Source organism: Lampris incognitus, unplaced genomic scaffold (genome assembly GCF_029633865.1).
Source record: "Lampris incognitus isolate fLamInc1 unplaced genomic scaffold, fLamInc1.hap2 scaffold_109, whole genome shotgun sequence".
Classification (NCBI taxonomy): Eukaryota; Metazoa; Chordata; class Actinopteri; order Lampriformes; family Lampridae; genus Lampris; species Lampris incognitus.
This window is the reverse complement of record NW_026611088.1, coordinates 198,027-222,769: the sequence shown is the minus strand read 5'-3', so window position 1 is coordinate 222,769 and position 24,743 is coordinate 198,027. Positions and strand designations below refer to the sequence as shown.

The 24,743-nt window shown below is 44.7% G+C and overlaps 1 protein-coding gene across 1 annotated transcript in view; it reads left to right on the top strand.

The window, feature by feature from the left end:
* The window catches only part of LOC130132085 (chemokine-like protein TAFA-2), a 53,462-nt gene extending 32,340 nt beyond the window's left edge, over positions 1-21,122 (top strand). The window contains exons 2-4 of the mRNA XM_056301737.1: positions 10,915-11,064; positions 20,376-20,500; positions 21,111-21,122. Coding sequence (XP_056157712.1) covers positions 10,915-11,064; positions 20,376-20,500; positions 21,111-21,122 — 287 coding nt within the window. The remainder of the gene's footprint in view (positions 1-10,914; positions 11,065-20,375; positions 20,501-21,110) is intronic.
* The last annotated feature ends 3,621 nt before the right edge of the window (positions 21,123-24,743 follow it).

Genomic DNA, 24,743 nt, shown 5'->3' with positions numbered 1-24,743 from the left:
TGAGAAAGTCAGCCAAAGGCAGTGTGGGCAGCTTTGAGTCTGTTGGTGATATCCAGTTCTAGACTGCACGTTTCTTTGAGGATACTTCCAAGGTACTGAAAGGATTGAATCGACTGAATAGCTTCTGGAGTCAAGCAGGAGCAGCATTATCATCGGCATATTGAAGCTTGATGATGATGTTGGTGGATGTCTTGTTCTTAGACTTCAAGCACTAGAGATTGAACAGGCTGCCATCGTGCTGATGGAGCTACAGGGGAAAGGCTCTAAGGAGAGCCAGGTTAAATGCACCAATCACAAAGTCTGTCAGATCACTCATCCAGGCTCACTGGCCAATGACTCTTCAGTCTAAATTGACTGCAGTATCCGCACCCTTATAAACAATACAGTAACATAACAACCAAAACCAATGACCGGTTTCATATGCATATTGCCATGACCATTAACTAGTGTACTATTTACTAGCGTACTATTTACAGAGGAGTTGGGAATGTTTGCGATCACAGCATTGTAAGATGGAGACAGATCTACTCTTGGGTCCAACCCTCGGTTCAGGGATGGTCGTTCCCTATTCACATCGATGGCCTCTTTGACTCCCCGTTCAAACCAGCGTTCCTCCCTATCAAGGATATGCACATCCTCATCCTTGAAAGAGCCACTAGCCTGTAGATGGGTGTAGACTGCACAGTTCTGGCCTGACACATTAGCTCCCCTGTGTTGTGCCATTATCTTGGCCAGCGTCTGTTTGGTTTCCCCAGTGTACAAGTCATGGCAATCCTCCCGGCACTTGACCGCGCACACTATATTACTCTGTTTGTGCCGGGGGACCTGATCCCTGGGGTGGACCAACTTCTGGCGCAGCGTGTTTTAGGGTTTGAAAGCAACTGAGACGCAGTGTTCAGAAAATACACGTCTCAACTGTTCCAACACTCCTGCCTCATAAGGCATCACCACTGGTTTACAGTTAGGCAGCTGTTTTCCTTCTCTCTTCGATTGGCTGGCGCACTATTTTTGTGTCTTCCTAGTTTTGACAAACGCCCAGTTAGGATAACCACACTCCCCTTCCCTAGCCGCTGTGTCGGTGGGGACGGTGTCAGCTCGGTGGTACAGCATCCTGATGACTCCTAGTTTGTGCTCCAGTGGATGATGATGAGAATCAAACCTTAAGTACTGATCAGTATGTGTTGGTTTACGGTAAACCAAAGGAGTTGAATCAAGTGCAACTGGACTTGGTATATATCTGTGAAGACGTTTCGCTTCTCATCCAAGAGGCTTCCTCAGTTCGTGCCTTTCTGACTAGACCAATGCTTTTCTGACTAGCTTGGTCAAGTCAGAAAGGCACGAACTGAGGAATCCTCTTGGATTAGAGGCGAAACGTCTTCACGGATATATACCGAGTCCAGTTGCACTTGATTCAAATCCTTTGGATAACCATGACCTGGATGAATGAGAACATTCACAGACACGTTTACGGTAAACACCAACAATAAAATGTCCCCCAACACCAATTGCAGTTTCACAGAGTACATCTGTCACCATCTTACAATGCTGTGCTTGCAAACATTCCCAAATCATCTGCGAATAGTACACATGGTCATTGTAACTCTATTTAATGGTCATGCCCATATTTGCATATGAAACTGATCATTGGTTTTGGCCGTTATGCCACTGTATTGTTTATAAGGGTGGGGATACCTGCAGTCAGTTTAGACTGAAGAGGTCACTTAGATGAGTGATGAAAAGTATCTGTTTATAAACATGGTGTCCAGATGAACTGATTCAACTTTCTTTGATTTTTTTACCTAGATTATTGAGCATGCATAAAGACAAGTAAAGAAATCAACTTTCGAAGACAAAACACTGGGATTTGAATTGTTTTTGTAGACTGTGAGCTTATTAACTGTGCCAATAAAGGACTAAACATTCAAATCATGTCAGAACATGTAAACCATTAAAGTTAGTGTCATCTGTCTTTTAAGTGGCAGTGGCATTGTGTGCATTTAGCTGTGTGGCTGTGTTGTGTAACATGTACCACTGTCCAGTCTTTCACAGAGTAAACTGGGCGATAGCAGGCCATCTATCTAGATCTGTGAAACGACACCTCTACAACAGAGTGACATTAACAACAGCCATAACTCTCACACACACACACATGCACAAACACACACACACACACACACACACACACACACACACACACACACGTGCAACCACACACGACAACCTGTTAAAGTGAAATACAAAGGGGTGGACATTTACAAGTATCTGTCCTCATTCTTTTGACAAGGATAGAATTGAGACCGAATGAAGTCCTCATCAACATGGCTGCTAAGCTGTAGATCTCTCCTCTCCTCCTCCGCTCCTCCTCCTCTCCTCTCCTCTCTGCCCACAGAGTGACAGACAAGACGACTGAGCAACAATGTATTTAGAATGAACTTAATCATTGTACTTCCATCTCTTCTCTGCTTACATGCAATAACAGATCTAGGGGGACATGGAGAGAAGTGACAGAGACAGACAGAGACATGCCAACTGAAAAGAGGCTGGCATGTCTCTCAGCTCCCCCATAACAATGCAGATTAGAGACCCCTGGAAGGAGGAGGAAAAAATGCAGATACTTGTCTATGCTGGCTAAGTCTCAAGCATAAAACAGAGAGAGAAAAGAGCGGGAGGAGGAAATGAATGAGGATAAGGGGGGAAGACAGAAATATTGATGAGTAAGGGGACCTGGACATTCTCAGAGGGCCAATAAAAAGTCACCTCCAGTCAGCAATCACCGATTAACACAGGGTTTAAAACATGAGAGCCGCTCTCTCTCTCTCTCTCTCTCTCTCTCTCTCTCTCTCTCTCTCTCTCTCTCTCTCTCTCTCTCTCTCTCTCTCTCTCTCTCTCTCTCCTCACACACACACACACACATATGCACACACACACACACACACACTTTGCCACAGGTTAATGGCTGAGTGGTAATGCTATGTTAATACATCTGAGCATATTAACAATTTATACCCAATTCACTGCCCTAATATCCTGCCTGCAGCGCAAATTAGTACAAATTGTCTGCAGCAGGGTGGTGGAGATGGTGGTGGCGGGGAGGCCGATGAGTCAGGACACACCATGTGTCACCAGGCCTGTCCTGTCATGTGAGCTAATATCCTGTCTAGTTTTGGAATGGAGATGGGGGTCTCGGGGGGTAGATGGAGACGCGAATGATGGTGATGCAGATCCAATGGCAAGGCGCGGCGACTGGGGTGTAGTCTGGCTGTGGCTGGTCTCATATCAGTAAGGACGAGTACACTGGGGGCTGGTGAAGTGGGATGGTGAGACAGATGGACTTGCTCAGCTGGAGGCTCGTCCCATCCTTAATGACTGGCTCATCACATTGCTCCCTGCGAACATCAGCCAGTTCCATGACACAAATGGGGAAGTGGCTTGTTATTGGCTTGTTAGAGATATTTGCACTGAGAGAGGGAGAGAGAATTAAGAGTAGTTGACAACATCGAGGTTGGTGCATGTCTCTACGCTGGCTGGGTACATCTGAATAGGTTTGATGATTTTTTTTGGAAAGGCCTATTCTCTGATAGAGCTGATCTCCTCTGTGTATGCCCACAGCCTTCTTTTTCTTTGTTTTCATTCCTGTTTCATTGTGCCAGCTCACAGTGTTTCTCTCTCTCTCTCTCTCTCATTCTCCCTCTCTTCCCTTCGCTTCGCTTCTCTTTTACATTGATTCCTCCTCCTCTTCATCTCCCTCAGTCGTCTCCACGGACTGTAACAACAGAAAGGGACATTACTGTTTGAAAGGGGGCCATCTTGATTCAGCCTGCACGCATGCAGACTCACACACACACACACACACGTGCACCGACAGAGACACGTATGCACAGACACACACACACCGACAGACACACACAGCAGAGTCACTATTCCATCTGCTCCGTAATGTTCAGGTGCAGGGTGACTAGCTCAATCCGGAAGGGGAAGCGCAGATGAGGAAATTAAAAAAAATCCCTCTTTCCTTTCTTTCTTCCTTTAACTCTTCCACTTGCTCTCATGGAAAACCTACTATTTGTAAGCATTCCTTACCGCTGTCCTTTTTCTTTTAACTGTCCAATTTGTGAGCGAAAATTTGTGAACAAAGGGAAGAAGAACGGTGCGTGACAACAGATGAGGTGAGAGCATGTATAGAGTTGTGGAAATGCGAGAGAGATGGAGACATGGACAGGAATGAATAACAGGGAAGGGGGGAAAAAGGCAGAAGTGATGAAGGAGCAGGGCAAGGGAAGCATGCATGCTTCCCTTTCTCTCTATGCAAATTTTCCTGGCAAGCTCTTAAATTGAATTTTAATTCGCTCTGTGTTTACAATTCATAACGAACAGCACCATCTCAGAGGCCAATGTAATCTAATTATTAACACGCACACGCCCATGCACACACACACATACCTAAATGGAGTACTATGCACATGCATGTACCACAAACACACACGCACACACACACACACTGTTACTCAAACACAAAGAAACATGAATTGTAATCTAATTAACTTTGGCTATTATTCTCAACTCATTATGCATGTCAAAAGGTGCTCTTTCTAAATAGAAGACAGCGTGCCTGAAGGAAATATCTAAATAATTAAACCCACTGAATATACAATTTACATCATACAATACTATAGGTCAGGATGAATGCTTTATTTAAACTTGAGTCTTCTCTGTACTGATTATGATTTCCTCTGTCAGCTGGCTCCTATAGATAGTATGGAAAATAGGGAGCTAGCATCTATGTCTGAATTTGCCATTTGAACTTTATTGGGGTCCATTTTCTGTGTTCATTCTTGTGTGTGTGTGTGTGTGTGTGTGTGTGTGTGTGTGTGTGTGTGTGTGTGTGTGTGTGTGTGTGTGTGTGTGTGTGTGTGTGTGTGTGCGCAACAACAAACAAAGACCTCAATGGCGGAACTGGCGGAAGACAGTGCCAGTGAAGGCGGATGCAGGCTGCAACAGAGGGTGGTCCCCAGTTGTCTTGGTTCTCCATGCCATTGGACTCTCACCACCCCCTGCCAAAACTGTGTGGTGGCTGCAGGCGTATCAGCCTCTCCACATAAAAAGCTATCATGTGGGCATCTGGGTGGTGTGGCAGTCTATTCTGTTGCCTACCAAAACAGAAATCCCAGTTCAAAGCCCCGTGTTGCGTCCGACTTGGTTGGGCGTCCCCACCGACACGATTAGCTGTGTCTGAGGGTGGGAATCCGGATGTGGCCTGGTTGCTGTACTAGCACCTCCTCTGGTCATTCAGGGCACCTGTTCGGGGGGGAGGGGGAACTGGGGGGAATACCGTGATCCTTCCACGTGCTATGTGCCCCTGGCAAAACTCCTCACTGTCAGGTGAAAAGAAGCGGCTGGCGACTCCACATGTATCGGAGGAGGCATGTGGTAGTCTGCAGCCTCCCCGGCTCAACAGAAGGGGTGGAGCAGCAACCGCGAAGGCTGGGAAGAGTGGGGTAATTGGCCGGATACAGTTGGATAGAAAAAGATGGTAAAAAAAAAAAAGAAAAAAAAAGCTGTCACGCAAAGGCATCCTCCCACAAGGATACCCACAAGGACCTAGAAGGACGACAGTCCGACTCGACCCCGAGTTACCGCTGATGATGATTTGCGTGTGTGTGGGCCCTATTTGTAGCAATGACACATAAAAGAAATTCCATTTTGGGACCAAGAGAGACCCCCTTATCTGGTTCATCCATGTTATTAAGCTCATACACACAAACACAAGACACAAGTCTGGTTTGTCTGTCTGCTTGTTGCATGTCATCCTCCATAAGTGGGGTTAACAGCTCCTATCGTGCCAAGAGTGGCATAGATAAGAAGTCCTCACATCACAGAGAATGAGATGGTGGTGGATACTGGATTGTTTGGAAGTTGAGAGAGAGAGCAAGAGAGGGAGAGAGATGGGAGTGTTGAAATTGCTGATTCGGGGCGTAGTATGGAGGATAATGACTTGTAACCCTGCTAAGCTTACTGTGCTAAAAGTTACCAGGCAAGAAAAAACAGGGAGCTGAGTTGGCGAAGAGAAATCGAGCAAAGGAGGTGTCATTTATGAAATAGCTGTACTAAACCAGACCGAGTGGAGGAGGATGGGACGAGGGAAGTAATGGATAATTGAAGTGTGAGAGAGATTAAGATGAAGGTGGGGGCCTTTTATGAAATAGCAGGAGGGGTGCGGATGAAGGGAGAGTGCTGCAAAGAGGGGAGGATTGAAAAGAGGGGGGAAGTATTGTCATTTATAAGTTAGCTGTCAAGTGAGGAGGCCTGTTCACACAGTGGGAGGAAATGGAGAGCTTTTTTAGAGTGGCTCAGCACCATTATTCTTCACAATCACACACTTGCATGCGCACAGACACACACAAGCTCCTGAACATTTTCTTGAGTCTGGGATGTTTTAGTGTAGTTGGAGTATATTACTAATGACTGTTTGTGTCTGTGTGTGTGTGTGTGTGTGTGTGTGTGTGTGTGTGTGTGTGTGTGTGTGTGTGTGTGTGTGTGTGTCTGTGTGTGTCTGTGTGTGTCTTGCTGTGTGTGAGGCCTAATTTAGCTAAGCATTTATTGGATCCCCCTTAGAGTTGATTGGATCTCCCCTTAGTCAGAGTCACTCTTAATTATCAACATCTCAACACAGAGCAGCCTCATACAGTCAACGCCTTCACTGGCATTAGACAGAGTTAGAAAGAACACAGACGATGTAGGCATGTACAAAATACTCTACACATAATACAATACTACTACTACTACTACTTTTGGCTGCTCCCGTTAGGGGTCTCCACAGCGGCTCATCCATTTCCATTTCTTCCTGTCTTCTGCGTCTTCCTCTGTCACACCAGCCACCTGCATATCTTCCCTCACCACATCCATAAACCTCCTCTTTGGCCTTCCTCTTTTCCTCTTCCCTGGCAGCTCCATATTCAGCATCCTTCTCCCAATATACCCAGCATCTCTCTTCCACACATGTCCAAGCCATCTCAATCTTGCCTCTCTTGCTTTGTCTCCAAACTGTCCAACCTGAGCTGTCCCTCTAATATAATCGTTCCTAATCCTGTCCTTCTTCGTTACCCCCAGTGAAAAGCTTAGCATCTTCAGCTCTGCCACCTCCAGCTCCACCTCCTGTCTTTTCGTCACTGCCACTGTCTCCAAAGCATATAACATAGCTGGTCTCACAACCATCTTGTAAACCTTCCCTTTAACTCTTGCTGGTACCCTTCTGTCGCAAATCACTCCTGACACACTTCTCCACCCACTCCACCCTGCCTGCACTCTCTTCTTCACCTCTCTTCTGCACTCCCCATTACTTTGGACAGTTGACCCCAAGTATTTAAACTCATATGCTTTCGTCACCTCCACTCCTTGCATCCTCACCATTCCACTGTCCTCCCTCTCATTCACGCATTGGTATTCTCTCTATCTCCTACTGACTTTCATTCCTCTTCTCTCCAGTGCATACCTCCACCTCTCCAGGCTCTCCTCAACCTGCACCCTACTCTTGCTACAGATCACAATGTCATCCGCGAACATCATCGTCCATGGAGACTCCTGCCTGATCTTGTCCATCAACCTGTCCATCACCATTACAATCAAGAAAGGGATCAGATCCAATCCTTGATGTAATCCCACCTCCACCTTGAACCCTTCTGTCATTCCAACCACACACCTCACCTTTGTCACACTTCCCTCATACATATACTGCACCACTCCTACATACTTCTCTGCAACTCCCGACTTCCTCATACAATACCACACCTCCTCTCTCAGCACCCTGTTGTATGCTTTCTCTAAATCTACAAAGAATCAATGCAACTCTTTCTGGCCTTCTCTATACTTCTCAATCAACATTCTCAAAGCAAACATCGCAAACATTCTCAAAGCAAACATCTACACAATACAATGGATGTACATTAATATTCAAGTAGCCACAAAAGCTTTTTACCCAATAATACTTTTTTTTTCTAGAGGCACGATAATTTTTGAAGCCAGTTATGAATTTAATTTATCATGTAAATGGTAAAAGAGTAGATAGAATTCAAAACATGTGCTCCTTGTTCAGTTGTATTTCTCAGAGCAGCTAGTTTATTTGCAGTAATCTCTTTCGGGAGTCTTCCTTGTACCCAGGAGATATTTAGCTACAAAAAATACTCACAGTACCTACTAAAACAACTGTTCAATGTACTCAATTCATACACTGTTGTAATAGTTGTTGAGAAATTTCTTTTTTCTTCTGTTTTGTGGATATGAGAACATATAGTGATAGGAAAGATAAGGTACAGTGCAGGGAGCTTACATATCACAGGCTATTACACCGTATTCAGTTTATTTCAGAGGGGTTCGATATGAGACTACTTGTGTATGTGTTCTAACTGGACGAGCCACCAGGAGGACTTGTTTGCTGAGAAGTGAAAAATATGTGAAACAGCCACATTCATCAAGATGTACAGGCAAACAATTGCACTTTTTGACAACCCCCCCCCCCCCATTTTCTCCCCAATTGTATGCGGCCAATTACCCCACTCTTCTGAGTCGTCCCGGTCACTGCTCCACCCCCCTCTGCCAATCCAGGGAGGGCTGCAGACTACCACTTGCTTCTTCCTATACATGTGGAGTTGCAGGCCGCTTCTTTTCACCTGTCAGTGAAGAGTTTTGCCAGGGGGACGCAGCACGTGGGAGGATGACACTATTCCCCCTCCCCCCCCAAACAGGTGCCCCAACCAACCAGAGGAAGCACTAGTACAGCGACCAGGACACATACCCACATCCGGCTTCCCACCCGCAGACACGGCCAATTGTGTCTGTAGGGATGCCCGACCAAACCGGTAACACAGGGATTCGAACCGCCGATCCCCGTCCGTGATGGTAGGCAACGGAATAGACCGCTTGTTTTTTTTAATCGATCGACAGCCCTAAAAAACTCCCTTCAAAACACGTTTTATCAACTTGCACTTTTGGGGTTATCAAACATCAATAATTAAATGTAAAACAAGGATTACATCAGTGTTAGTCATCCTTATAATAGCTCACAGACAACAGGAATCAGAAAGTAACTGTACATAATCGTTAGGAAAATGGCAAATAATTTCTCACACTCATAAATATTTTAGTGTTCAGGATTTGGATGTGCCATGTTTGTGCTATTGCTTTGTAGACAACTTAAAGTAAGTAGCTGATAATTCATGTGTTCACGTTTTCAGTCCAACCCTTACAACAATATGCATAGAGTTACCCATGAAAGCACATCAGCCCAGCAGAAAGAACGCATGCATACCCAGAAACAATCATGTACCTCCTTCAAGTGCAGCCTGACTAAAAAAAACACCCAGCCATTCCCCATTGTGGAGTCCCAATCAACAATACTTTACAGTGTGGTCAGTGTGGCCCTTACCAAAGCTCATTTCTGTCATCTATTAACATTAATGTATGGAATCAGTCCTCATTGAGCATTTATATTTCTCCAGTAAAGTGTAATTCTACCCCCCCCTCTTACACCCTCCAGGCTCAGCTCAGTGCACCGCTGCTCTCACTAATGCTGAGTCAATTACTACTGCAGGTTCTGAGCCTCAAAATGGGCCTGTGTGTGTGTGTGGGGGGGGGGGGTAAGGTGTTTACTCAGTGTGTTGGTTTTCCTGAGCTGTATATCTGCCAGCAGTGCTGTCAAGCTTATTAGGAAAAAATGCAGAGTCAATTAGTATGGGAGGTGTTGCAGGGGGGAAAGGGTGAGGAAAGAGAGGTGGGGAGAATGAGGCTAAAAAAGCAAGGCAGGGGAGGGGAGAGAGAAAAGGAGGTACAAGGTAGTTAAAGAAGAAAAATGAGATGGAGGAAGAGAGAGGAACACAGTGGGTGACAATTTGGGATGTGCCTTTCAATGAGATATTAATTGGACTGGGCTTTGCTGGATTGTCGCTTTGTCTTTTTCTCATTAACGGAACAAATTAAGAACTTTTCGATTCTGTTTAACATATTCATACTGTGCCTTTTAGTTCAGCTTGCCTCACTTTTAAATACTCTTTAGACAGCAGAGTCATTGTTTGCTGTTTAAGTTTGCACCACCATACAGTGTGTGCCCTTTGTTGCATTGTGGGAGGACTCTTTTGTGATGGAAATAGCAGTGGCTTCCAACAACTGTCTAAAAAAACACACACACACATCAAGCTTTGACTTTCGTAGTCAGGGTACTACTACCAAGTGCACACACACAACCCCACGCACACACATCCATTGTCAGGGATAAATGTAGCTGCACCTTGTGGAGCATACATGCACATACTTACACATATGTGTAATGTATGTGCAATAGACATGAGCACACCATCACGCATTGCTCCTGACGAAGCTTTTTGTCGTGCCCTTGACATTTCCATGTTGGTGATGAAAGGCTGGTATAAAAGGGCCATGTGTTGACATCACACATCTTCAAATGTGTAGAGCCTGTTCTTTGTTCGCTCTGTTAGCCAACTCAAGGGACTTCTTTCAGGGTTGGTCTTAATTAACTATGGGACCGGCTGTCTGAAGTGTCTACAGTGTGTGTGTGTGTGTGTGTGTGTGTGTGCGTATATTGGTCTAGTATTGCAGGAAGCCGAAGAAGCCCCCCTTCATGCATTTCTCCACCATCTACCCCTTACCGATACTGCAGACAATTATCTCGATATTTAACAGAGAAAAGAGCACTCCCAATGTTGTTGTTGAGGTGGTGGACGGCACCAAGGAACAGCAGGACTTAAGCAAAAATGCAGTAAAAATATAGGAAGAAAAGCTTAACAGTAGCCACATTTGTATGTGCGTCATCTTGCCTGTGCAAATGCAGGTTTTTGTGTGCATATGTGTGTGAGCCTTTGTTATTATACATGTGCACCACAATAAGACGTGTCTCTTTTTTTACAGTACATGTTAAAGCAGGGACATGTGAGGTGATTGCTGCTCATCGCTGCTGCAACAAGAACAAGATCGAGGAGAGATCTCAGACTGTCAAATGCTCCTGCTTCCCCGGACAGGTTGCTGGCACCACCAGGGCCATGCCCTCCTGTGTTGATGGTAAGTCCTGCTATGTGTGTACATGTGTTAATGCATACCTCCATATTTCCAGTTTTGCTAATTTGTGTCTGAGCCACACCTGCCTTGGATAGTTGGTGTTTACAGATGCTTTTCATGGTTTGTTTTACAGTATTTGGGCTCCCGATATGAAGGCTGTATGCATAGAACACCAAAGCCAAAAAAGCTTTGATCGTTCAAAGAAAGGATTTCAATGTTTCGATGTGTGACTGACTAGCACTAATAAAACTTCTCTGATGTTTTAATTTGGTTTTGCACGGATATAAAAAAAAAACTCTTGGGCATTATTTGACCTGGATGACAAATAAACTGCTATATTTTCTCCCACATCCATCTATTCCAATTAGAGAGGCAAATTAGGATCACAAAGAAAACAGGAGAAGCTTTGAAAGCAGAGTCACATGTGACAATATACTCTTGATTTTTTCCCCCCCTTTTCTCCCAATTGTACTTGGTCAATTACCCCACTCTTCTGAGCCGTCCCGGTCGCTGCTCCACCCCCTCTGCTGATCCGGGGAGGGCTGCAGACTACCACGTGCTACCGAGTCGTCAGCCGCTTCTTTTCACCTGATAGTGAGAAGTTTCACCAGGGAGACATAGTTTGTGGGAGGATCACGCCATTCCCCCCAGTTCCCGCTTCCCCCTGAACAGGTGCAGCGACCTGGACACATACCCACATGCAGCTTCCCCCCTGCAGACACAGCCAATTGTGTCTGTAGGGATACCTGACCTTGTGTCTGTAGGGATGCCCGACCAAGGTGGAGGTAACACAGGGATTTGAGCCGGCGATCCCTGTGTTGGTAAGCAACGGAATAGACCGCCACGCCATCCGGATGCCGTGACAATATACTGTTGGCAATATATTGTTATACTGGCAGAAAACTTCAGTTTAGCCACAGAATAGAAGTAGACGGCGCAGAATGTCCTCGTTCTGACCTGCTATGGTCGTTTGTATGGCAGTTCTGTCTACCTGAAAATTAAAATTGCAACAAATGTATGCTTATTGCATGACATCATACATTGACACTATTGACACAGTGTCGATATATAGTGCACAAGGTACACTGGCATTTGTACAAGACACGGCGACTGTTCCATTGCATCCAGTGTGAAACTGAGGATGCACAAGCCAGTGCATCCTTAGTGCCGGTCCCAAGCCCGGACAAATGGGGAGGGTTGCGTCAGGAAGGGCATCCGGCGTAAAATCTTTGCCAAATCAAATATGCGGATCATAAATAAGACTTACACTACCGTTCAAAAGTTTGCGGTCACCCAAACAATTTTTTGTTTTCCATGAAAAGTCACACTTATTCACCACCATATGTTGTGAAATGAATAGAAAATAGAGTCAAGACATTGACAAGGTTAGAAATAATGATTTGTATTTGAAATAAGATTTTTTTTACATCAAACTTTGCTTTCGTCAAAGAATCCTCCATTTGCAGCAATTACAGCATTGCAGACCTTTGGCATTCTAGCTGTTAATTTGTTGAGGTAATCTGGAGAAATTGCACCCCACGCTTCCAGAAGCAGCTCCCACAAGTTGGATTGGTTGGATGGGCACTTCTTGCGTACCATACGGTCAAGCTGCTCCCACAACAGCTCAATGGGGTTCAGATCTGGTGACTGCGCTGGCCACTCCATTACCGATAGAATACCAGCTGCCTGCTTCTGCTCTAAATAGTTCTTGCACAATTTGGAGGTGTGTTTAGGGTCATTGTCCTGTTGTAGGATGAAATTGGCTCCAATCAAGCGCTGTCCACTGGGTATGGCATGGCATTGCAAAATGGAGTGATAGCCTTCCTTATTCAGAATCCCTTTTACCCTGTACAAATCTCCCACCTTACCAGCACCAAAGCAACCCCAGACCATCACATTACCTCCACCATGCTTAACAGATGGCGTCAGGCATTCTTCCAGCATCTTTTCATTTGTTCTGCGTCTCACAAACGTTCTTCTTTGTGATCCAAACACCTCAAACTTGGATTCATCCGTCCACAACACTTTTTCCAGTCTTCCTCTGTCCAATGTCTGTGTTCTTTTGCCCATCTTAATCTTTTTCTTTTATTGGTCAGTCTCAGATATGGCTTTTTCTTTGCCACTCTGCCCTGAAGCCCAGAATCCCGCAGCCGCCTCTTCACTGTAGATGTTGACACTGGTGTTTTGCGGTTACTATTTAATGAAGATGCCAGTTGGGGACCTGTGAGGCGTCTGTTTCTCAAACTAGAGACTCTAATGTACTTATCTTCTTGCTCAGTTGTGCAACGCGGCCTCCCACTTCTTTTTCTACTCTGGTTAGAGCCTGTTTGTGCTGTCCTCTGAAGGGAGTAGTACACACCGGTGTAGGAAATCTTCAATTTCTTAGCAATTTCTCGCATGGAATAGCCTTCATTTCTAAGAACAAGAATAGACTGTCGAGTTTCAGATGAAAGTTCTCTTTTTCTGGCCATTTTGAGCGTTTAATTGACCCCACAAATGTGATGCTCCAGAAACTCAATCTGCTCAAAGGAAGGTCAGTTTTGTAGCTTCTGTAACGAGCTAAACTGTTTTCAGATGTGTGAACATGATTGCACAAGGGTTTTCTAATCATCAATTAGCCTTCTGAGCCAATGAGCAAACACATTGTACCATTAGAACACTGGAGTGATAGTTGCTTGAAATGGGCCTCTATACACCTATGTAGATATTGCACCAAAAACCAGACATTTGCAGCTAGAATAGTCATTTACCACATTAGCAATGTATAGAGTGTATTTCTTTAAAGTTAAGACTAGTTTAAAGTTATCTTCATTGAAAAGTACAGTGCTTTTCCTTCAAAAATATGGACATTTCAATGTGACCCCAAACTTTTGAACGGTAGTGTACATACCGGATCGGTCGAGGCCCGGGTTACCAATGACCGCCACCGGTACTGTTAACCAGCAGGGTGTCGGTGGAAACTATGCTACTGCTGGGCGAAGGAGAAGGAGAGGGGGAAAGAAAGCATGTCCAGAGGCAGCTAGAGAGGAGGAAGGGTAGGCATGTGGAGGTGAGAGTTGGAACTTTGAATGTTGGCACTATGACTGGTAAAGGGAGAGAGCTGGCTGACATGATGGAAAGAAGAAAGGTAGGCATACTGTGTGTGCAAGAGACCAGGTGGAAGGGGAGTAAGGCCAGGAGTATCGGAGGTGGGTTCAAACTCTTCTACCATGGTGTGAATGGGAGGAGTAATGGGGTAGGGGTAATTCTGAAGGAAGAGTATGTCAAGAGCGTGCTGGAGGTGAAGAGAGTGTCAGACAGAGTGATGAGTATGAAGCTGGAAATTGAAGGTTTATTGCTGAATGTTATCAGCGCATATGCCCCGCAAGTTGGGTGTGAGATGGATGAAAAAGAAGAATTCTGGAGTGAGTTGGACGACATGGTGGAGAGGGTACCCAAGGAGGAGAGATTGGTGATTGGAGCCGACTTCAATGGACATGTTGGTGAAGGGAACAGAGGTGATGAGGAGGTGATGGGAAGGTATGGAGTCAAGAAGAGAAATGTGGAAGGACAGATGGTGGTCGATTATGCGAGAAGGATGGAAATGGCTGTGGTGAATACATATTTCAAGAAGAGGGAGGAACACAGGGTGACGTACAAGAGTGGAGGAAGGTGCACACAGGTGGACTATATCTTATGTAGAAGGCGCCATCTAAAAGGGATTGGAGACTGCAAGGTGGTGACAGGGGAGAATTTAGCTAGGCAGCATCGGATGGTGGTCTGTAGGATGACTTTGGAGACCAAGAAGAGGAAGCGAGTGAAGACACAGCCGAAGATCAAATGGTGGAAGTTGAAGAAGGAAGACTGTTGTGTGGAGTTCAGGCAGGAGTTAAGACAGGCACTGGGTGGTAGTGAAGAGTTGCCAGATGGCTGGACAACCACTGCAGAAATAGTGAGGGAGACAGCTAGGAAGGTACTTGGTGTGTCATCAGGACAGAGGAAGGAAGACAAGGAGACTTGGTGGTGGAATGAGGAAGTACAGCAAATTATACAGAGGAAAAGGTTGGCAAAGAAGAAGTGGGATAGTAAGAGAGATGAAGAAAGTAGACAGGAGTACAAGGAGATGCAGCGTAAAGCAAAGAGAGAGGTGGCAAAGGCAAAGGAAAAGGCGTATGGTGAGTTGTATGACAGATTAGACACTAAGGAAGGAGAAAAGGACTTGTACCGATTGGCTAGACAGAGGGACCAAGCTGCAAAGGATGTGCAGCAAGTTAGGGCGATCAAGGATAGAGATGGAAATGTGCTGACAAGCGAGGAGAGTGTGCTAAGAAGGTGGAAGGAATACTTTGAGGGGCTGATGAATGAAGAAAATGAGAGAGAGAGAAGGTTGGATGATGTAGGGATAGTGAATCAGGAAGTTCAGCGGATTAGCAAGGAGGAAGTGAGGGCAGCTATGAAGAGGATGAAGAATGGAAAGGCAGTTGGTCCTGATGACATACCTGTGGAGGCATGGAGATGTTTAGGAGAGATGGCAGTGGAGTTTTTAACTAGATTGTTTAACACAATCCTGGAAAGTGAGAGGATGCCTGAGGAGTGGAGAAGAAGCATACTGGTACCGATTTTCAAGAACAAGGGCGATGTGCAGAACTGTAACAACTACAGAGGTATAAAGTTGATCAGCCACAGCATGAAGATTTGGGAAAGAGTAATAGAAGCTAGGTTAAGAGGAGAGGTGACGATCAGCGAGCAGCAGTATGGTTTCATGCCACGAAAGAGCACCACAGATGCGATGTTTGCTTTGAGAATGTTGATTGAGAAGTATAGAGAAGGCCAGAATGAGTTACATTGTGTCTTTGTAGATTTAGAGAAAGCTTATGACAGAGTGCCGAGAGAGGAGGTGTGGTATTGTATGAGGAAGTCAGGAGTTGCAGAGAAGTATGTAGGAGTGGTGCAGGATACGTATGAGGGAAGTGTGACAATGGTGAGGTGTGCGGTTGGAATGACAGATGGGTTCAAGGTGGAGGTGGGATTACATCAAGGATCGGCTCTGATTCCTTTCTTGTTTGCAATGGTGATGGACAGGTTGACGGACAAGATCAGGCAGGAGTCTCCATGGACGATGATGTTCGCGGATGACATTGTGATCTGTAGCGAGAGTAGGGTGCAGGTTGAGGAGAGCCTGGAGAGGTGGAGGTATGCACTGGAGAGAAGAGGAATGAAAGTCAGTAGGAGCAAGACGGAATACTTATGCGTGAATGAGAGAGAGGACAGTGGAATGGTCAGGATGCAAGGAGTGGAGGTGACAAAGGCATTTGAGTTTAAATACTTGGGGTCAACTGTCCAAAGTAACGGGGAGTGCAGTAGAGAGGTGAAAAAGAGAGTGCAGGCAGGTTGGAGTGGGTGGAGAAGTGTGTCAGGAGTGATTTGCGACAGAAGGGTATCAGCAAGAGTTAAAGGGAAAGTTTACAAGATGGTTGTGAGACCAACTTTGTTATATGGTTTGGAGACAGTGGCACTGACGAAAAAACAGGAGGCGGAGCTGGAGGTGGCAGAGTTGAAGATGCTAAGATTTTCACTGGGAGTAACGAAGAAGGACAGGATTAGGAACGATTATATTAGAGGGACCGCTCAGGTTGGACAGTTTGGGGACAAAGCAAGAGAGGCAAGATTGAGATGGCTTGGACATGTGTGGAGGAGAGATGCTGAGTATATTGGGAGAAGGATGCTGAATATGGAGCTGCCAGGGAAGAGGAGAAGAGGAAGGCCAAAGAGGAGGTTTATGGATGTGGTGAGGGAAGACATGCAGGTGGCTGGTGTGACAGAGGAAGACGCAGAAGACAGGAAGAAATGGAAACGGATGATCCGCTGTGGCGACCCCTAACGGGAGCAGCCGAAAGTAGTAGTAGTAGGCTCACAACTAACATGTTTGGCGTGGATCAAACGAACTCTGGTGCATTTACCCATTTAGTCCATTTCATTTGTCAGGTATGAACAACGTCACTTGAACTCTGGTGCAGACAAAACAACTGCATTAAGACCATGTGAAAGGGTAGATCTCAATCCACTTCAGGTGAACTGACGTGCGGTTCATTTGTGGTGTGAACGCAGCACCAAACTCAGGAAATTGTGAAAAATGAATAGCAGAATGTTCCGAAAATGAGGCATTTCACCTCATCATCTGTCTGGGTTTTCCCTCTTGTTTTCAATGTCTGTTCGTTGTGATTTAATGTCTAGCGAAGGTCTAAATGCTTGGATAAGTACAATAACATCTATTTTTATATGGACAGAGTTGCACTTTGTCCCTCATGGACGTTTGCCCTCGGCTCATTTTTTTAACTAGGGTGACCAGATGCAAACCCTCCAAATACAGAACAAACCTCAAAATTTTGCATCTGGGTGGCGTGGTGGTCTATTCCATTGTCTACCAACACGGGGATCGCCAGTTCGAATCCTTGCGTTAACCTCCGGCTTGGTGGGGCGTCCCTAGAGACACAATTGGCCGTGTCAGCGGGTGGGAAGGCAGATGTGGGTATGTGTCCTGGTCACCGCACTAGCGCCTCCTCTGGTCGGTCGGGGCACCTGTTCAGGGGGGAGGGGGAACTGGGGGGGAATAGCGTGATCTTCCCACGTGCTACATCCCCCTGGTGAAACTCCTCACTGTCAGGTGAAAAGAAGCAGCTGGCAACGCCACATGTATCGGAGGAGGCATGTGGTAGTCGGCAGAGGAGGTGGAGCAGAGATCAGGCCAGCTCAGAGGAGTGGGGTAATTGTCCAAGTCCAATTGGGGAGAAAAATGGGGAACCCCCCCCCCCATAGGAAAAACGAAAAACAGCAAGATTTTCCAAGACAGTGTGGGACAGATTTATGATGTCCACTCTTTACAGGTTGCAATGCAAAGAGCTATTGAACTTTAAGGTGTGATACCTTTGAGCCTAAAAGGGTTAAAGGTTAGTTAAGTGGTTAAACCGTCACATCTCATGTAGACACCGAAGGGCTTCTGCGTCATATATTGATGCTTTCTTGACAGCATCAATATATGATGCCATGAGATGAGAAAGGGCTCCAATAAACTACACTCCACATATAAACAACCTAAAGGTGAAACCACTAAAAAAAGGAAATTTTCATATAACATGAAGACTTGAAAAAAAAAACAGTTGTTGACATATAAACATCGTCCATTTCTCCCATCATTGTTGTTCTTGAGTTCTTATCCTGTGAGTTAACAGTTCCATATCCTATATTGCTTTCACTATTTTCAGCCATTCATCCTGTGCTTGTGGCTCTGCCTTGTACCATCTTTTCGTAATGGCCTTTTTTCAAGCTGCCAACAAGAGTTTCAACAAATATCTGTCTTCTCTTAACATAATACCTCCTGTCATATTACCAAAGTACAGTACCATACATGACATAGGTATATCATAGCCCAGGATTTCATTAATACCCATATGAACATTTTCCCTGAACTGTACAATTTCAGGACAAAGCCAAAATACAGGAAAATGGTCTGCATTTATTGCCCCACATAGTCTCCAACATAGCTGTGCTATAGACAAGTATTTACTCTTAATTTTAGGTATAATAAAGAATCTAATAACATTCTTCCAACAATGTTCTCTCCAGGTATGAGAAGATGTTGTAGACTGTTGTGTTCCCCAAATATGTAACCACTCATCTTCTCTGATATTCACATCTAGTTTTTTTTCCCATTTCAGCTTTACATATAATGTTGTGTTTCCTCTTCTCTCCATTAGGTGCTGATATAATGTAAATTGTAAACACTAATTATTGTTCTCATTATTCCATTTTTATCTAAATTTACATTGTGCTTTATTTCTCTGTCATAAGAGTCCCTTAATTGTAAATATCTGAAGAAGTCTTGATTGTTTAATGTATAGTTTTGATTCAGCTCCTAGAAACTCATAACATTCTGATCTTTTATTACTATACATAATGCTGTCACACCAGTTGGAGTCCATTGTCTGAACCTCTGGTCAAGAGTGCCTGGAGTAAAATGTCTGTCCATCGAAGGCTATCCATCGAAGTAGTCCGAGTTCTTTCTCTAATCTAATCGTTCACAGAAATGTGTGGACTTCGTGGAGACGGTGCAATCCAGACCTTTTTATGCTTGTTTCTTTTTGTTTCGTTTTCAAGTATGAAAAAAAAAAACAGGCAGAATATCAAAAATACTGAAACCAAACACATATTTTACATATTATTCTCATATCAGTGTTTGGAATCCAGACAATGAATGAAAGGCTGATTTTGAAGAATCGAAGTTTGTTGAAGCTTTTTACACAAAAACGAGCTTTGTTCCACAGTAGTGCTGACACTTCCAGAACCAGTAAATGTGTCCATATCCCCATAAAATCCCCCTGGCTACTGTCACCGTGTCCAGTCCACAAAACGTTCCTCATCCTCCTTGCATGTCCACACAGCTATAGACACTGGACATAACAGACTTAAATCTTAGCTTCTTCTAAACCCTTATAAAGCTTGTTGACCCCATTAGTTTTGTCATTAGCCTCAAGTGAATCAAACTCATGCACACATTTACAACACGTGTCTAAATCTTACGTGGACATCAGATGTTAGTGACTTCTGGTGAGCTTTCTGATCGTGTTTTCGTTTCCTTTTTTTTTCCTGATGATGGTTAATGATCTTGCAACTTTTGGTTTCTCTGTTGTTTGCAGTTTTTTTTTTTTTTGTGATGCTGCTTAAAAACAGTTTACACAAACATTCGGTTTAATGCGATGTGAATAAGTTAAGACAAAATACTAACGAGATCATCAAAATCGACTATTCATGCTGTCATGGAAACCTAACATCATTTTCGTTCTTTTTGTTTGTTTTTGGGTTTTTTTTTTTATTTTTTAGAAGAGATGATTCCTTGTGTAATGATTCAATTCATGGCTTGAATACTTTTGAAAATAATGCAAAAATCATTGCATGACTTCACAAAAAAGCATGGCAGGCAGCCTTAACTAAAATAGCAGCAATTTGTAAATGTTACCATATTTTACCTAAATGCCGAGAGAAGGTAACAACACTTTTCCTACCCTATACTTCATTTATTTCTGAAGCCGGGATATGTGAGATTTGAACAGTATACATTGTGACAGAGCTATTTTGTTAGAGGGCTATTTTAGCTCTAGATATTGTCAATTTTAGAGCCTTTGAGTACACTGTCAAGGGTATTAACATCATCCAGCACGCTTTCTTTGTGCACACACAATCATAATGTGCACGCATACAAGTCTTAGATAAACTAACTTATTCCCCTTTCCCTATCTTTCTGATACTGTCTATGACCTTGTCTCCGTATCTCTCTCCAGCCTTCATAGTCGCCCAGAAGTGGTGGTGTCAAATGCAGCCATGTATGGAAGGAGAGGAGTGTAAGGTGTTGCCAGATTTCACAGGATGGAGCTGCTCCACAGGCAACAAAGTCAAGACCACCAAGGTTGCTATACACTGTCTTTTCATCACTCATTCTTGCTTTCATGCCATCACTCTCTCTTCCTTGCTTTTCTCTGCCCCTCCACCAGAGGCATTGTTGGGTTCTTGAAACACTGGGGGCTTAGCCCAGCCCAGAAATCTTTAGATAGTCACCTGATAATTGCACAATATCGAACCCCGGGGTTGTCCAACCTTGGGAGTCATCACAGGTCGTCTTCTGTGTGGAGTTTGTATGTTCTCCCCGTGTATGTGTGGGTTTCCTCCGGGTGCTCCGGTTTCCTCCCACAGTCCAAATACATGAAGGTCAGGTGAATCGGCCATACTAAATTGTCCCTAGGTGTGAATGTGTTGGTCCTGTGATGGACTGGCAGCCTGTCCATGGTGTCTCCCCGCCTGCCGCCCAATGACTGCTGAGGTAGGCTCCAGCATCCCGTGACCCCGATTGGGATAAGTGGCTTGGCTAATGGATGGATGGATGGAAGATGTGAGACGCTGTGTTCTACCAAAAAGGTTCCAGTCAGTTGTGTAAGCTAGCTTTCACAACATTAAATCAAAATAAACAAATTGAGTGCAGTCTGAGTTCTCATTCAACTTTGTTATTATTTTTATTTTAGCTGCAGAAGTAAAACCCTAAGAAAAATAAGAGCCTTGACATTGATGAAGCAGCCTTATACTAGATTGTATGTTGCCAATGCTTTGTTCAGTTTTGAAAATTGACCAACCCTGGTGGTCGCTTAGCTTCTGCTTCTGTTGTGTGACAAGGACTCGTTTTGAACTGTGACAAATTTGAACTGTAACAAACTGTGTTAACGCTGTGTCTTATCTGTCTGATACTCTACCTTTGACATCTCATCTGTCTGTCGCACTCCTCATCTCCTCTTCACTTCTCCTCTCAGTGTCTTGGTCATAAAAAGGATGCAATAAGCAAATGCTAACCAAAGTCTAACCAAATCTCTAATTTTTTTGATGTGGTTATTACATTATAAACACGTTGTTTATCAATTCATTTTTTACCTGGACTTAACCAAATATTTGAACCAACCAATATCAGATTATACAAAAGCAAACCATAAATGCACTACTCCAGCCCATAGGGGCTAAACAGTCATCAGTGCTCATTATTCCATGTGGGTTGACAGTCACACAACACTATTGGATGCCAGCTACAGGCCAATATTCAATGCAGCAACAGATGGACATCAATCAGCATTCTATTGCTACTATATATCACTTACTAGGTGTAAACAGTGGTGCTCTCTCCATCTGATCACATCTTCACACGCTCATCCCTTCCTCTGTTGTGCTCTTGTTGCTCTTTCAAGTTCTCTCTCTCTCCCATATTGTAGCCATTAACATTGTGGCACTTGCGTCCTGACTCATCTGCTGCTACAGCAACAGGAGATAACTCCTTCCTCCACCTCCTCTAGCCTCGCCTGCGCCTCCTTGCCTTCATCCTTCTTCTGTCTGAGAAAGCTTCTTATATCCATAGCCTTCAAGTCTTACCTTAGTGAATTAGCTAGCTAGCTACTAGCACCAGATGCCAACAAATGACAAGCCCTGTAACCGGTGTGCTCGCTGTGTCTCTCTCGCGCACGCGCTCCCACAAAATGTGCATGTGCCAAGTAGTGTGAAGTAGATATGCCGCTTTAATGACACACACAGGACCCAAAACGTACTTGGGTTTTGGATAAACGATATATTATTTTTGAGGGCTTCAACGCATGGTCGGAATGACAGATGAATGGATCTGGGGCTAGTTTTTTTTTTTTTGAGATCCGGGGTTATTCGTCAAACATTTGGGGCCATAGCCTCGGACACCCGGGCCTAATGACGCCACTGCTCTCATCATAGCCCGTGCTTATGCACGTTCTTCTTCTGATGCACTTCAGATCCAGTGTTGTGTGACCCAGTTCCCTAACATAGTTTTATATCTATATTTTCTCCTCTTTTTCACTCCTCTCTCACCCACATCTTTCTCACACTGATCTTCCCTCCTTCTCGCTCTCTCCCAGTTCCTGTTTGTCTCTCTCTCTCTCTCTCTCGCTCTCTCTCTCTCCCTCCTCCTCTCCTGCCACCCATCCTGGATCTAACATCAAACGTTTTCTGTGGAAACAGAAGGAAACAAGGCTGACAGAAACACAGCAAATAACTCCGATATGCACATGCGCACATTAACACACAAGCGCGCACACACAATCGCAAACAAATTCACACACAGAACACAACAGTTCCCTTCACTCCCACTTGCTCTTCTTGCCTGCATCAGACCGCCATGTTGTCTGACTCATGGCAAAAACAACTTGCCACACTGGACACACTGGAGCGTTAATTGTACTAGCATGATTTTTTATGCCCGGCTTCACCTAAGAGATGACTGGGTTTTTGTGTGCGTGTGTGTGTTAGATGAACTAGCTTTCTATTTAACCCTTGTTGGCCCCTGTACACACACCAACTTGACCTGAGCAGGCTCTGAGCTGTCTGTCACAGAACAAAATGAGTTGAAGATTTATCATGTCTCTGTCTCCAACCCCATCCTTCAGTCTCCCTTTTCACCTTCCATTATTCATGGCTGGGTGCGGACCTTTGTTTTCTGCCTAAATAATTGATTGCAGGCATGGTCAGAAAAGTGAGAGAACAGCTACTCAGATGGACGAGAAAAGCTCTCTCTTAGACACACACTGTCTCCTCTGTTTGGCGCTCGCTCTAAAAAACACTCTGGTACGGTCTCACGTACGCTGAGCTGATTAGGCATTCTTTTCCTGCACCTTCTGCTGCTCACCTCTCACCTGGCAAAGTGCAACTCGCCCTCTCACATCACACTCTTTCTTTCTTTCCACTTCAACCCCCCCCCACCTCTGCCACAACACCTCCCACCCCCACCTCCTTATAAAACGCTGGCCCAAGTCCAATTAAAGTTGAGTCAGGCTTCTTGAGAATGCAAAGGAACTTTCTCTGCTAACCACCCACGTGAGTGCTACGGAGAGAGGGACGAGTGTGTGGAAGATAAATTGCTCTTCCTCATAAGAGGCATAATTGAAGAGCCAGGCAAATCACATACAATCAGATATGAAGATTATGTAATTTCTGAATTTGCGAGCAGCATTCTGAAGTTGCCTTTGTACCGCTCATCTCATGCATTTGGTTTTATCAATCCGACTTGCACGCTCGTAATTCCCTCTAGAAGATGAAAGGGAACCGGTTTGAGCCAGACATTGTTTTATCATTGATTCGGTCGAGCTTTGAGAGTGCACAAATATTTGCTGTCTCTCATATCCAGGTCTTTGAGAGATGATCTGTGTGTTTTATCTGTGCACGTTTGGCTATGTGCGTGTGAACTCTGCATGAGTGTGTCACCCAATGTTGTGTTTGTCTGATAATGAAAAGTGTGCTTTTTTTCCCACTGGTGTCGTACGTTGAGGTCAAGATGCACAGGCGTCCAGATCAATAGCATCGAGCGCTCTCTTATAGTCCCATTAAGGTCTGCTCGTAAATTGAAATTGACGATAGAGTGGGAGAGAAACAGGGCAGGAGGGAGAGAGAGAGAGAGATGGAAAGCAGCTATGAGGAAGAGAATGGAAGGGGAGATGGATGAAGAAGAGCAAGGAAAAAATAACAGATGCAAAAAGAGGAAAGTAGAAGACAAGCTGAAGGCAGAGGTCAGCAAAAGATAATAGGTTGAAGAGAAAGCATGTATGCTGGAATGATGGTCAGCAAACTAATGCATGTGCTTGAACATGCATAAAAGGCAGGAAAAACAAAAGTGGGGTTGGCCCATTCCATCCTTCCATCCGTCTCTCTCCTAGAGGCAGAGGTGGAGGAAAGAGGGTGGGCAAGTGGAGGGGGTAGAGGACAGCTAGATCAATGCCAAATAATATCATATGGATGAGCAGGCAGAAGCAGTCACACTGCCAAGCCACAGAGCCATCAGAGAATGCCAAACTCACGAGTGAGTACGTGTCCAAAGACAAACACACACACACACACACACACACACTCAAACGTATGCGTGCACTCATTTGACCACAAATTGTGGTATAGGCTGTGCCTGTGTGCATCATGTGTCAGTACCTGTATAGCTAGCTGGCATCAGCAATCATTGGATGTGGCACACTGTAAACGCCACAGCCTTCTCCGGTGTACCAGGAGGGAAATTTACATGGCATTAAGCCAGCATTGTCTCCCCTGGTAGAGACAGTGCAGACAATGCTAACACTAAATCATGGTCTAAGAAATCTGACTATAATCTG